This window comes from Penicillium maclennaniae (genome assembly GCF_028827695.1).
Source record: "Penicillium maclennaniae strain IBT 15551 chromosome Unknown utg000002l:1.0-2354659.0:1.0-2356205.0, whole genome shotgun sequence".
NCBI classification, from domain to species: Eukaryota; Fungi; Ascomycota; class Eurotiomycetes; order Eurotiales; family Aspergillaceae; genus Penicillium; species Penicillium maclennaniae.
In genome coordinates, this window is record NW_026623214.1 from 1,083,098 (window position 1) to 1,096,108 (window position 13,011).

General features: G+C 51.2%; 6 protein-coding genes across 6 annotated transcripts; 3 read left to right on the plus strand and 3 right to left on the minus strand.

Annotated features, from left to right (window-relative positions):
- Nucleotides 1-527: 527 nt before the first annotated feature.
- N7477_001629 (histidinol-phosphatase) lies at nucleotides 528-1,613 on the plus strand (the record flags this gene model as incomplete). Its single annotated transcript, XM_056963292.1, has 3 exons — nucleotides 528-686; nucleotides 748-1,284; nucleotides 1,374-1,613. The coding sequence occupies 3 exons, from the start codon at nucleotides 528-530 to the stop codon at nucleotides 1,611-1,613; spliced, it is 936 nt and encodes a 311-aa protein (XP_056826211.1).
- A 581-nt stretch (nucleotides 1,614-2,194) lies between these two features.
- Nucleotides 2,195-2,918, plus strand: N7477_001630 (FKBP-type peptidyl-prolyl cis-trans isomerase; the record flags this gene model as incomplete). The annotated part of the gene is made up of 6 exons (XM_056963293.1): nucleotides 2,195-2,328; nucleotides 2,382-2,449; nucleotides 2,524-2,584; nucleotides 2,637-2,657; nucleotides 2,784-2,825; nucleotides 2,876-2,918. 6 exons carry the CDS (start codon nucleotides 2,195-2,197, stop codon nucleotides 2,916-2,918), a joined length of 369 nt encoding a protein of 122 aa, XP_056826212.1.
- Nucleotides 2,919-3,186: 268 nt separating this feature from the next.
- Nucleotides 3,187-5,413, minus strand: N7477_001631 (putative triacylglycerol lipase (LipA); the record flags this gene model as incomplete). The annotated part of the gene is made up of 9 exons (XM_056963294.1): nucleotides 3,187-3,326; nucleotides 3,404-3,539; nucleotides 3,615-3,898; nucleotides 4,011-4,210; nucleotides 4,275-4,365; nucleotides 4,428-4,495; nucleotides 4,562-4,680; nucleotides 4,734-4,848; nucleotides 5,100-5,413. 9 exons carry the CDS (start codon nucleotides 5,411-5,413, stop codon nucleotides 3,187-3,189), a joined length of 1,467 nt encoding a protein of 488 aa, XP_056826213.1.
- A 1,095-nt stretch (nucleotides 5,414-6,508) lies between these two features.
- Nucleotides 6,509-8,407, minus strand: N7477_001632 (putative LysM domain protein; the record flags this gene model as incomplete). Its single annotated transcript, XM_056963295.1, has 2 exons — nucleotides 6,509-7,177; nucleotides 7,229-8,407. The coding sequence occupies 2 exons, from the start codon at nucleotides 8,405-8,407 to the stop codon at nucleotides 6,509-6,511; spliced, it is 1,848 nt and encodes a 615-aa protein (XP_056826214.1).
- Nucleotides 8,408-9,209: 802 nt separating this feature from the next.
- Nucleotides 9,210-10,536, minus strand: N7477_001633 (protein-degrading AAA family ATPase MSP1; the record flags this gene model as incomplete). Its single annotated transcript, XM_056963296.1, is given in 3 exon segments — nucleotides 9,210-9,649; nucleotides 9,661-10,417; nucleotides 10,471-10,536. 3 exon segments carry the CDS (start codon nucleotides 10,534-10,536, stop codon nucleotides 9,210-9,212), a joined length of 1,263 nt encoding a protein of 420 aa, XP_056826215.1.
- A 380-nt stretch (nucleotides 10,537-10,916) lies between these two features.
- On the plus strand, nucleotides 10,917-12,457 carry N7477_001634 (putative chromosome segregation protein (Pcs1); the record flags this gene model as incomplete). Its single annotated transcript, XM_056963297.1, has 2 exons — nucleotides 10,917-11,700; nucleotides 11,754-12,457. 2 exons carry the CDS (start codon nucleotides 10,917-10,919, stop codon nucleotides 12,455-12,457), a joined length of 1,488 nt encoding a protein of 495 aa, XP_056826216.1.
- Nucleotides 12,458-13,011: the final 554 nt, after the last annotated feature.

A 13,011-nucleotide genomic window follows, 5' to 3' on the forward strand; every position in this document is an offset into this window, starting at 1 on the left:
GAAACGAGCGAAGAAATGTGAAAAGAAGCACAAAATGACAGAATAGGACATGGTTGTCTGGAGAAGGAGCAGACGTAGATAGAAGCCCTGATGAGGATCAGGATGGATTTTACTTCAAAGAGCTGGATCTCTGAGATGGGGTAGATGCGTTCCACAGGTGGAGATGCTCCTCTACTCATTGTGTGGTGAAGCTCTTAATACCTAATGTAAATTAACAACCCAGTCAGACTTAACTTTTGAAGTCAATGAATCAAATGAATTGTAGAACGCAGACCTGTAAGCGTATGCTGAGCTCAAATCAATCTCACCTCGGAGCTTTTGAGAGCGCAAATCCTTATCGGGCTCTATCGCCATCTTCCCCTCGATCATCAATTCTCTCGCCAACGCTCAACCATAGTCATTGAGACGCAAGGTAAGTCCAATTGATTGCGCATCCCACATTAAAGATCTCTCTCTCATGATTCCACCTCCAGTCTCGTCCCCAAAACCTGTTTAGCGTTCATCACTGACAGTGACTCAGACACAAGATGCCATTCTCCCACCATAGCCATTCAGGGCAATTCTGCCCAGGCCATGCCAAAGACTCTCTTGAAGATGTGATCCAAGCCGCCATCTCCAAAAAGATGCAAGTCTTCTGCCTAACAGAGCACATGCCACGCCACAAAGCAGACTTCTATCCAGAAGAGGTAGCTCCAAAACCCCCCAAACCCCCCCAAACCCCATGTCCAATCTGACCACCTCGATCAGACCGAATCCGGCCAAACAGAGGAGTGGCATTTTAGCAATGAAGCAGACTACTGGGCAGAAGCCGTCCGCCTCCGCACCAAATACGCCTCTCAAATCCAAATTATCATTGGCTTTGAATGCGAATGGATCCGGCCTGAGTCCAAGACTCTCATTGACCGATCACTGTCCCGCTTCCCATTCGAGTTCTTCATCGGCAGCTTGCACCATATGCACACAGTGCCGATTGACTACGATCGGGAAATGTATGAGAAAGCGCGCGACCTCGCGGGTGGTTCGGATCTGCGTCTTTTCGAAGATTACTTTGATGCGCAGCTTGACATGTTGCAGGAGCTTAAGCCGCTAGTGGTAGGGCATTTCGATCTCATTCGATTGAAGAGTGATGATATGGAGAGAAGCTTCCAGACTTGGGAGGGGGTTTGGGCGCGGATCTTGAGGAATTTGGACTTTATTGCGGGGTATGGTGGGATGTTGGAGATTAACGGGGCTGCGCTGAGGAAGGGCATGAGTGAGCCTTATCCTAAGGCTGAGATTTGCAAGGTATGTTGATGTTTCTGTTCAAGTCCAAGCTCTTGGACAATTATTTTTTTTTTTTGTGTTATGAATCAGGACTGATACAACTGGATCAGGAATTTCTGGCTCGTGGTGGTCGCTTCTGTCTATCGGATGATAGCCATGGCGTGGATCAGATCAGCTTGAACTTCCACAAGGTCCTGGAGTTTTTGGACGTGGCTGGTATTGAGACTCTGCATTATCTGCAGGTAGGGGAGCCATCGGGGACAGTGCCCGACGCTCGGTTCCCGCGCACGCATATTGCTGCTATCTCTGTGCAGGATGTGAAGAAGATGGCATTCTTCAAGGTTGAATAGCGCGTTCATTAGTCGGACCTGATTCGATATAGTTGAAGTGAAGACATCACCGACGAATCAATCTACCTCTGACCTGCATAGTCTACGGAAAATCACGTCCAACAGCTCTGGAGACCCCTCCTCCGTCAGGGTGAGACCTCGGAAGCCACGGGCAAGGCTTGATCGCGGGGGGGTTCTGGAGCACGCGGTAGTGGATCTATGAGCTACAGGACCATTCCAATTGATTAAATGTACAAACCCACGGGGACACCAGATCAGATAATCCGCTGAGGAAGCTCCTCGAGCTATCCCCCGCCTACATCACGAAAGCACTAGAGCAGGGTCCTGGGGAGTTCCCCAAACTGAGTTCAATTAAGATCCCAGTCTTCTCCCCTCGCCACCTTACCAGGGGTCAGACTCTTAGGATCGGCGTAGAGTGTAACCCATCATCATCAGTGTAAACCATTGGGTACAGTAAAAGGAAAAAGGTGGAAGTGCATTACGTCGGGAAACCCCACTCGGAAAGAAAAGTGGATAAAATCACAGCTGCCCCTCGTTTTTTCATCACTACCATCCCCTCAATACCGAATATATCGATCAAAATGGGCGTCGAGAAGACTACTCTTACCCCCGGTGACGGCGTCACCTTCCCCAAGGAGGGTGACAATGTCGCTCTCCACTACACTGGCTGTCTGTATGACCCTAGCAAGGCCGACAACCACTTCATGGGCAACAAGTAAGGCTCCTCCCATCCTGGGTTTTGCAAGACACTCACATTCTGTCAAATAGGTTCGACAGCTCCCGTGACCGTGGCTCCCCTCTGGCCACTCCCATCGGTGTCGGCCGTCTCATCAAGGGTACGTGAAAGCTCAAAGCGACGATACCAAAACAAGTGTCTCACGAGGATTGAGTGTTAACGTGCATGGGACAGGCTGGGACGAGGGTGTCCCCAAGATGACTCTGGGCGAGCGCGCCATCTTGACTATCAGCAGGTGAGTCAATCATCGTGATCAGTGACTCGCTCAATGCTAACCTTTTTACCAGCGACTACGGCTACGGTGCCCGGTACGTAACAAGCGCAAGCTATCCGAGCTCTCTCGAGACCCTCCCAACCTTCGAAATTGAACCCCGGACACCCTTCTATACACATTGAGCTCCCGGGACATGCTTCAAGTACTAATTTCCTCATAGCGGCTTCCCCGGCCTGATCCCCGCCAACTCTGACCTCGTCTTGTAAGCACCCCAGGTCCAACAGACTTCCACACACAACTAACCCGCGACAGCGATGTCGAGCTCGTCAGCATCAACGGCAAGAAGGCCAACTAGATCGCGAATACTATATCTGTGCATTGAGTCGACATGGAGTGCGGATCCCCTCTCCGTGCCGAACTGGTGGAACAGTCCTATCAATAAAAGTTGAGCCGATGCTCTCCATGTCTTCGACTTTGACTTTGAGAAGAAGCATGAGAGATGTTGTCGCACCAATCATTGATTATACTCCGTAGGCTCGGTTGGATGGGCTGTAAATTTCGTAGAACTTTTCTCACAGAGTTTATTGCTAATCCACCGTACAATCCTAGTCACTATATCCCCGTCAACGAGCGATACCATTGATAACATTCATTCCCGTCGCGCGATAGGTATCGTCCTCGATATAGCTCTCATTCCTTGGAAGACGGAAGACAAAGTTCTTTGACTGGGAGGAATATTCCGGCCATTGGGGTACATGCGATACTATCATCGTCAAATCAATAATTACGATCCGAAAGACGCAAGGAACCCTTCTCAGAGATGAAAAGATGAAAACTCACCTCCATGTCCATTGGGATCTAAATCCGTCACAAAAGAAGTCCACATTCTCGCCGCCATCTGCCCCAATTCCAACCTCGTCGGATCGGATCCGAGTGCAGTGATATTCTGCACCGGGTTCGCGAAGACGAACGGAATCTATTTGAAAATCGCCCATCAGCATCATTCTATCAGGTTGACAGTCTTGGCTTCCCAAGAATTATATGAACACACCTCTGCGAAATGCTGCACTCCAATCGTCGAACTAGTATTCAGCGCCGCGACATCCCATCGATACGAATATACATTCTCAAATTGAGCCATGGTGTGCGCTAGCAACCGTCGCGGCGCAAACATCGTCAGATCACCCGCTATGGACTCATAGCGTTTATACTGCAGTCCCAGGGACGGCCAGGTAGTATTGCCCCAGCCGTAGGGACATCCTAGGGCCGGGATATTGGGATACTCTGAAAGAATCTCGGTAGCTTCTGTACGGTTGAGGACCCAGCGTTTAGACGCTACCTCTTAATCAGTCACTCCTGTCAATTCTACTTGGCGAAGGAAGGGTGACGTACAAATCAATTGCTCGATACATTCTTCATCTGTGTTCGTCCCTGCTCGTTCCGAAACTCGTTCCTTCGTCTGTATTGGTCCCTAGTAGAATAGGCACTTTGCTGAGTTTCCCTTCTTTGTAGCTAATCTGAGGATATTGGGAGATGAAGCTGTTGTCGATGGTGGCAAACCATTCTAGACCCTCGTAGGCTGCGTTGTAGATTGTCGAGTAAGGGAGGTCGCGGAGGCATTGTAAAGTGTTTGTGGCATTTGTACATCTGTTCATGGGCTCAGATATAGATTCCATGCATTGTGAAGAAAAAGGAAGGGGCGGGGACATACCCTGCCCGTTCGACGATTCGGTCATACATCGGTTGGTGCCATGAGGTACCGTTGTATGGAGGTCCGACGGCATTGCCGGATTCCATAATTGCTGATATTAGAAGTAAGCTATATGTCAAAGAAATCCTTGTTCGAGAGTGTCTGGGCTCGTACCAGCTCTGAAGAGACCTTCGTTATCTCCACCGTTGGTCACGAGATGAGCTCCGACGCTGTACGCGCCACTGGAAAGCCAGTACTCTCACATTAGTAGAAACCCAAAGTTGGATACACAAGAATTGTCCACATACGCAGACTCGCCCCAGATGGTGATCCGGTCCGGATCACCGCCAAATGCCTCGATATGCTTCTTCACCCATCGCATAGCCGTGCGTTGATCTCTCAGAGCAAGATTGGTATTCCCCTCAGCCTATCGAGTCAATTGACCCTAGATGATAAATAAAGTAGGCAAAAATAACTTACGCGCACTTCCTTTGAATCCAAGAAACCGAAAGCAGCCATTCGATAGTTGATGGATACACCTAGCACTGGTTTCCCATTTAAAGCGCCCTGTTGGACAATATAGCTCATGTTGTACCTAATTACCCAGGGTGCGCCCAGTCAGTCAAGATGCTCCCATCAATCCGTGTTTCATATCAAAGAGAAAGAGAGAAAACTACACATACCTCGGATCAGCAGTTGCCCTTGCTGCCACCCGCCTCCATATATCCATAACATAACCGGCAATCCATCCCCGCTCCCCTCGGGCGAATAATGTTCAAATTCAGACAATCCTCATCCAAGCGAGCCAAGCCACGATCAACAAGAGTCGTCGTGTCAGATCCATACGCTGGGCAGTCATATCCGTATTCCGAGGCGTTGTAGTACACATGAATGTTCGATGTCAATCCTCCGAATGAAGAATCATAGACTCCGGAGTTACTATCGTTGGAGGCGTAGGTGGTTTTGAGGGAGGATGCTGTGAAGCGGGTGGGTTTGTTGGCGTATTTTATACCGAGAAAGTGATCTTGGTCGAATTCGGGCAGGGTTTTACCGATGAAGATTGTCTTTGATAGAGTTGCTGTGGGATGTTTGGTGGTTGTTTTCGAAAGAGGGGTGGACTGGGCGAGGGTGGCTAGGAGCCATATGGGTAAGAGGAGCATTGTCGGCTTGTTTTTATTCAATTGTTTTGAGGTGTTTGATATCTCTTTTGAAATTGGATTCACGCTGTCTGCAAAGTTGAGGTAATGGGCAAAAAGAGTGCATAAAGATGCTTCTTGGGTGACACGATTTCTTATACTATCTGTTACCCCTCTTATGTGGAGAATGGTTCATAACAATTACAATCTATCTCGGAGACTAGTCTGAAGAAGATACTTCCCCGCAATTCACTTGGCTCTTCAGAGAGGAACAGGTAAAGCGGTGGTGATGAGCGCGCTCATAGGTGGAAAATACAGCTGCCCAGGAGGGAAAATCTCGGGGGGAACACGGAAGAAATGGTTCAACCTGCAGACACTGCCAATTCATACATTGATGTTAGGGCGTGACCAGTCTGGGGCCAAAATCCTGACATATCTGTAGCATTTTATAAAGCCTTGGGCCTATCTGGCTCTTTCTTTTGGGGAAAAGCTTGGATTGAAGCAACCGAACCAAAGAATTAGTCCACCATTGGCAAGAGGCACTTGAAGAACTCAGGTTCAAGTAAGAAGATGCTTGTACTGGATCACTACACGTGGTATACGTCTATATAAAGCTGGTTCTATCAAATGTAGTAAATTATGGCACCGGGCAGGAATACCGCCGGGCGATCACTATTCAGATGCATATCAAAGAAAGGCTGATGCCAAAACGGCGGATTGCTGCAAGAGCAACAGAAATGATTATACATCCGACATGTCAAAGTGCAGCAAAATGGGAGATGAAGGGTCCTTATGTCGGGTCTCGTTCAAGACCTGGATCTGTCTCAATGCGACAAAATTTTCCATCCTTCGATTTGCCAAGAGCCCAACCCCGATAGCAGATAGTCAGATGCGAAACTTAACATCGATATCCCTGTCATGCATGCGTTGCTTCAGACAGCCCTGCCAAAAGGCCAAGCAACAATGTCCGCCGCAAGAATAGAAACACTAGGCCGCTTATGAGAAGAAAAGGCAAAGACGCATGGAAAAAAAATGCAGAACCCGTGGATCCTCAAAATAAAAAGGCACAGTAATAAGGCGAAGAAGGTCTATTATGAACGCTGGTCGCAATCAAACAAATCAGTCATCTTTCAGGCGGTCGGTTGAACCCAATTCTGAGCCCATTCCGAGACCATTCACGCGAGACCTGCTCGTCGAGGACGCGGATGCTCCGGTCTGGAATGCAGAGGAAGAGGACGCGCTTTGCTGGTCAGGTCGGCGTGAGGTCCCGAATACGCTGGGCGACCTTCGGTCTTCGGATGCATCGTCCATCTCGATGAGATCGCCCATGCCCCAGAGTCCGATGTTACGACCTCGGTTTCCGGCTTGTTGGGTTGGGTTGCCTTGTTGGAGGTCGTTGATACCGGCCTTGGCGCGTGTTGCAACCTTTCGGACCCAGCCCTCCAGGGCGCCACCGATGTTCTCAAGCCCTGATGCATTGGGTGTACCGGTGGACTCAGAACCATAAGAATATTTCCGGTTATTTTGCAGTGGACCAGGCGGGGCGAGAGACGTCACATGCTTGGAGAGCCACTGGGTGAGACCGTCCATTGCAGGCCCGGGTGCGGTAGAATCGCTATCGAGGGTACCAACCCCGGTACCGGACAGGTTGATGCTGCTGCGTTGTCGGCGGTGCTGCGGGCGCATGGGGTGCGCAGGGCGCGGCTTGGTTTCATCACCGCGAGTTCGAATGCGGGGAGGACGCTTTGGAATGAACCGATTGACGGCGACCCAGCTGGAGATGGACTCCTAGTCACGTTCTGAGAAGAGCCGAGAGAAGGCTCCGCGTCGGTGTAAGACACGGATTTCCGACGAGTGCGAGGAAAAAAATCCTAGTGCCCTCCGAGGAACGCGGCCAATCTCGACCCTTGAGGGGAATCCGTCTATTTGCACCCAGGATTCATGCTTCCAGATGCGATTGACTTGAGATCCACAAGAGCTAGGATTTGTATGGTCTGGTATCGAGTCGTTTGTAGAGTCCGCATGAGGTGTAATAGAGCTGTCATTCGGATCTTCATTATCGTCACCCAAGAGATCGGGTTGCTCTTCTGTAATCCGCCGCCCTTTCACCGTGCATGCTTCCACTGGTAGGAGGACCGTCTTCCTGCTTTGAATATTGTCATTCGGCCAGAACCCGTTGGCTTTTCGGAATACTGCTGCTTGACAGCCATATTTAATGGTCACTCCGGTGATGCTGTCCGTGGCCTGCACATGGTGTATATAAGCAAGTGCCTCTTCATCATGCTCTGGGTTCAGCGGCTGGTCAAAATAATCTCCCGAATCGCGTTTCTTGTGTCGAAAGTTGCGACTTGTGATTGGGTCAGAGTCTGCGAGGAGTAATGCCTCGCGCTTCTTCGCCTGTACTAGTGCCTGTCTTTCCTCCTTGGTCGCATTTCCAATGTCCGGGGTGGAAGGTCCTGATGGACCCCACGCCGAGGGCGTTGACCTCGGGATACTCCGAATATATACGTCTGACCGTGATGGCTTCCTCCGTGTATTTGTCTTGTTCGCATTAGTTGGTGTATTCTGTCCGGCGTCACTCCCTAATACCGATGATGCCAGATTCTGGAGTGACGACCAGGATGAGTCCAGAAAATCGGCAGCCCCTCGTGATGATGAGGCTTTCGATGATCCGTTCGACCCCAGTGATCCCGTTTCGTTGTGACGACCCCGATATGAAGATTCGGTGACTCGGGAAGGATGTGTCATTGGTAATGGTGATGTGCCGCGCGAGGACAGAGGCGAGGGGGTTGCACCGCGGGAACGAAGCGTCCCGCTCTCCGTGGACAGCTTTGTGCCCGATGCAAGCGGTTGAGCGTCATTGTATGAGAGATTGTTGTTCTTAAAGGCCGGGTTGTCAGATTCATCGTCCATGAAAGAGACCAAGCGACGAGGACGCGATCGGACCGCAGAGGCGGCGCTTGTGCTGACAGTGTTGGAGCTCACAGAAGCATTGACGAAGCTATTTTGGGAACTCATTCCTGTCAGAGAGGCCCATGGAATACTTCCTCCAAGGGGGTGTGTCGTAGGCTCCTTTAGGAACGTTTGTTGTTGCCAAGGCACTGATTGCCATCAGTGCATCAGTGGTCTTCTAGGAGAGAGCCCATTCGTCACCAACCACGTTGCGAGGCCTCAAAGCAAGGTTCGAACAACGGTAGTCATGCACCGGCAATTCGACGTAATATAGCAAGATCTGTCCGGGGGTGAAAGAGGCGGGGGAAATGCGGAGTGGTGAGGTGATGGATGCGATAGGAGAGCGCAGGAGGCGTAGGTGGTCGGTGACGATAACGACCCACAAGGCGGCACCTCGAAATTCGAGAACAGCCAAAAACCCAGGCCACTTCGCGAGGGCAATTATCCTTGGTAGATTCTTTTTGGAGTGCAATGGGTCAGAAGAACAGGCAAAAAAGCTTCAGAGAAAAAGGAGTGCTGGAGGGGGTTGTGGATCAGCAGCTGACTTTGCCGCGTCGCAGGTACATGACGTTGGCCGGCGTACTCCACTTGTTGAAGGTATTAGTATAAAGCTAGCTTCACATACATATAGAGATGGAGCAAATATTGCATTATATATTCCCACTGGAACAATTGTACATGAGACTCATCATGTCGCTCTATAAACATAGCCCGGCCCTGCCAGAAGTCACTGCATCACTCGCATCTTGCCACCGATCAGATAATGCGGCCGTTATCAAGATCCTAAGTCTCCGGAAACGCCTTGCCTTTACTTCGAAGATTGAGATCAAAACAAATAGTCGTCTATATCAAACAAAGAATGAAAAAATTATTCTGGAGGCTCAGCCACCAAAGGACGGGCATCCGTGCCATCTTCGGCTTCATCTTCGGTGTTCCACTCGCCATCGTCTTTCTCGGATACGACCTTGCCCGTTGAGACAGACTCCAGAATATGGCTGTCCCGAGGCGGTGGGATGACCTTGATACCCCCGGCGTGGGAGAAGAAGTCTTCTGTACGAAGACCGCGAACCTCCGAAGGGTCGACGGCGGTCATCTGCGTGCCGTCGGCCTTCTTCTGTCGGATCAATTCCCGCACTGGAGCCATGGCTGCATCACGGCAAGCTTCCTTAATGTCACTGCCGGACATACCGGCCATGTTCTTGACTAGGTAGTGCAGATCAAAGTTGTCCCGATCGACCTTGGTGTCCTTGAGGATCAAGCTGAGAATGCGGAGACGCTGAGCGGCGGGGGAAGTGTAACAGGGAATTTCTTGGGCATACGTCGAAGAATGGCCTCATCGATATCCTGGATGCGGTTGGTTGCGCCGAGCACGACGACTCGCTGTGGCTCACCCATGGAGTTGGCCGAGGTGAGACCATCCCAGTGGGTCATGAACTCGGCCTTCACCATACCGCTTGCTTCATGCTCTCCACTCCGCCGGGTTCCAAGAACGGCGTCAATCTCGTCAATAAACACGATGGAGGGCTGAAGCTTGCGCGCGAGGGAGAAAACTGCATTTACCAGCTTATTTGAGTCACCGTACCACTTCTCCGTCAAAGTTGAAATGTGCAAGTTGATAAAGCAAGCGCCACTCTCGGACGCCAGCGCTTTGGCGAGCATGGTCTTTCCGCAGCCAGGCGGGCCATACAGGAGGACACCGGAAGGTGCAGTCAGGAGCGAGGAGCTGGACGAGTAGAGGTGAGGCATAGTCAACGGGTAGATCACGGATTCCTTCAGTTCGTCGATGATATGATCAAGACCACCGATATCTTCGAATGACACCCGGATATCTTCTGGCGCAACGACGTCCATGGCGATAGCTTGCTCGTATTGAGTCAATGTGAGCTCGCCTCGCCGTTGCCGGCCTCCCTTTTTACCACCCGCGCGTCGGGACGATTCATCGTCTGAGTCGTCTCCGCCATCTAATCTGCGCAGGATAGCTGCCGACTTCTTGCGTTGTTCTTCCTTCTTTTGGCTCTCGGGGTCGAAGTCAAGGCGCGATAGGAGGTAGCGTATGAGAAAGTATGCAGAGGCGGACTAAACAAGCTGTTAGACTAGAAGATAATGATGCGACGCATGGCGAAACTGACGGTACCCGCAACCATGATCATCTCCTGGAGAAATTGCTGCCATCGTCGGCCGCCTGCTGAAGCCATGACGACAGCGGTGAGGAGGTGATGAAGGTGAGAAGGGGGTAGGCAGGGTATCGAAGGGGAAGACAAGGCGTTAAAAAGTTGGAAGTGTCAAGTAGAAGGAACGAAGCCCGTGAGTCCGGGGGGGATTTCCAAGACCCAGTCCAAAACTAAGTCAAAAGTCCGATAAATGGTTCGGGCAGCCGTGCCAGGTGTGGTCCCGGAATGTCACATGTTCCCCGGTTGTTGATAGTCGCGTCTTCTACACATATCGAACAAAAAGCCGCATTACAATATGCCGAAACGAAAAGCTCCCACTCAACTCTCGGCCCTTGCTGGCTCGGACGATGAGGATTTGATGCAAATCACTGAACATGAAAGCGCCCCTTTCCCGGGCGCGAGCGATGAGCCCCCCCGTGAAACGCCGACGAGGCCGACCGCGTACTTCTAACGAACCTGCCGCCGAGACTAAAAATACCCGTGGAAAGAAACAGGCATCAGAGCCACCATCTCAAGATGAAGCTGCTGCAGCTAGAAAGCCTGTTCGTCGAGGGAGACCTCGAGGAAGCAGTCGCACGGCCGATAATCCTGCGGGGCAAGAGCGGGCAGCAGTGACGCAGGAGCCGATGGAAGAAGAAGACTCCAATGACCAGGAGAACGAAGACCCGATGGCTACAAAAGGTACGAAGACTTCACGCGCTGCAACGAAGGCCAAGCCAGCTGCGACTGCGACTGCTACTGCGACTGCGGCGCGTCGCCGAGCGCGAGCATCCAGCGTGGCGAAGCAGACAGATGGCGAATTTGAGTACACTCCGACACGCGCCGCCCAAGTACAGCAAGTACAGGGTGAACCCGAAGTGCTCGACTCTCAGATGCAAGAAGCCGAGCCCGAGGTTGACGAGTCGATTCTCCTAGACCCCCCAAGCCGCTACGCGTCCTCGTCTCTTGTGAAGCATGCGCGGGCCCGTATGACCACCGTACGGACACATAATGTGTCACCAAACAAGCGCCAGTCTAGTTTTGGAGTCGAACAAGGCGTTGATCCGGATTTGAGGCGTAGGATCGGAGATCTCACCAAGAAGCACGATGGATTAGAATCCAAGTATCGTAATCTTCGCGAGATTGGCATTGTAGAAGCCAACGCCAACATGGAAAAGCTGCGCAGGCAATGTGAGAGTATCACCGCCGGTACGACATCGACCCAAAATGTATCTTGTTGAGCGTCGCTAATACCCTACTAGCATCGAACGAATTGGTCGCTTCGCTCCGAACCGAATTGGAAGCGCAGCGAGCGCTTGGACAGCAGAGCCGCAGCCTCCAGAAACAACTCAAAGACCGGGACGTCGAAATGGCCCAGATCAAGACCGAGGCCGAGGAGGCTCGCTCTCAGCTTGCGGCAACACAGGCTGAAGCCAAGGCCTTGCAGACCAAGCTCGCCGCAGCACGCAGCACAGCTGCAAGCCTGGAGAGCGTAGCCAAGGTTCCCGGAAGCGCCATGAAGGTTGGAGTCAACCGCGCAACCGCCGCTGTAAGCGCCGAGGCCGCACAAGCAGCCCAGCTGGCGTTGCTCAAAGAGGAGCTGTATACCGATTTGACTGGATTGATCATTCGGGATGTCAAGAACAGAGAGACAGATCATCTATACGACTGCATTCAGACCGGTGTTAACGGAAGTGAGTACCTCTCGCTCTACTATACCAATTCAGCATCTAACTATGCCGCAGCTCTGCACTTCAAGCTTGTCATTCCCAAGGTGGTTTCGTCGAAGTACGAGTCTGCGGAGTTCCAGTATTTGCCCTTGCTGGATGCGAATCGGGACCGTGAGCTGATGGGCATTCTTCCCGAATTCTTGAGGGTGGATATCACCTTTAGTCGTGGGCAGGCGTCCAAGTTCTATACAAGGGTTATCGATGCCTTGACGAAGCGGCGGTCGAGCTCGGCGTAGCACAAGTTAACCTGTGATTTGAAACAATATAGTGAAGGGATCAAATGATGTTAATATACACTGTTGAAACAAAGTGATATTGTAAAGCGCTTCAAGCATCTCAATTGGTTCCTGTTGGTTCCAAGTATTCCCAGGCCTCTTTGCTCCTCAGCTGAATTTATGTGCATCTATCGATGACCTTTCGGTTACCACCCAGATGCCGAGGCCGGCCTCAGTAATTTACGTTTCACTGGCCCTGATAGCAGAGACATAGCCAACCTACCAAAGCTTGTTGAGCCCCAGGATCGGACGATGGTGCTCATAGAATATTTGTCTGTGCCTCCGCGAGCTAATGCACAAACGCACTATTCGCTGAGTACTTGTTATGTCACATTGAGCTGCAGGAAAGTATAAGAAAAGAGTCGAGCGTTTACGGCTTGCGCCAGTCAAGTTAAACCTAATACTGTTACGTACGTGACTTGCACACCAACTTCGAGTAGACCCTCCAGCACTGGAATCAAGCGCACTGTCCTCAATCATGGCAATTCATTGGTCTCTCTCGCCGTAAGTAAGAA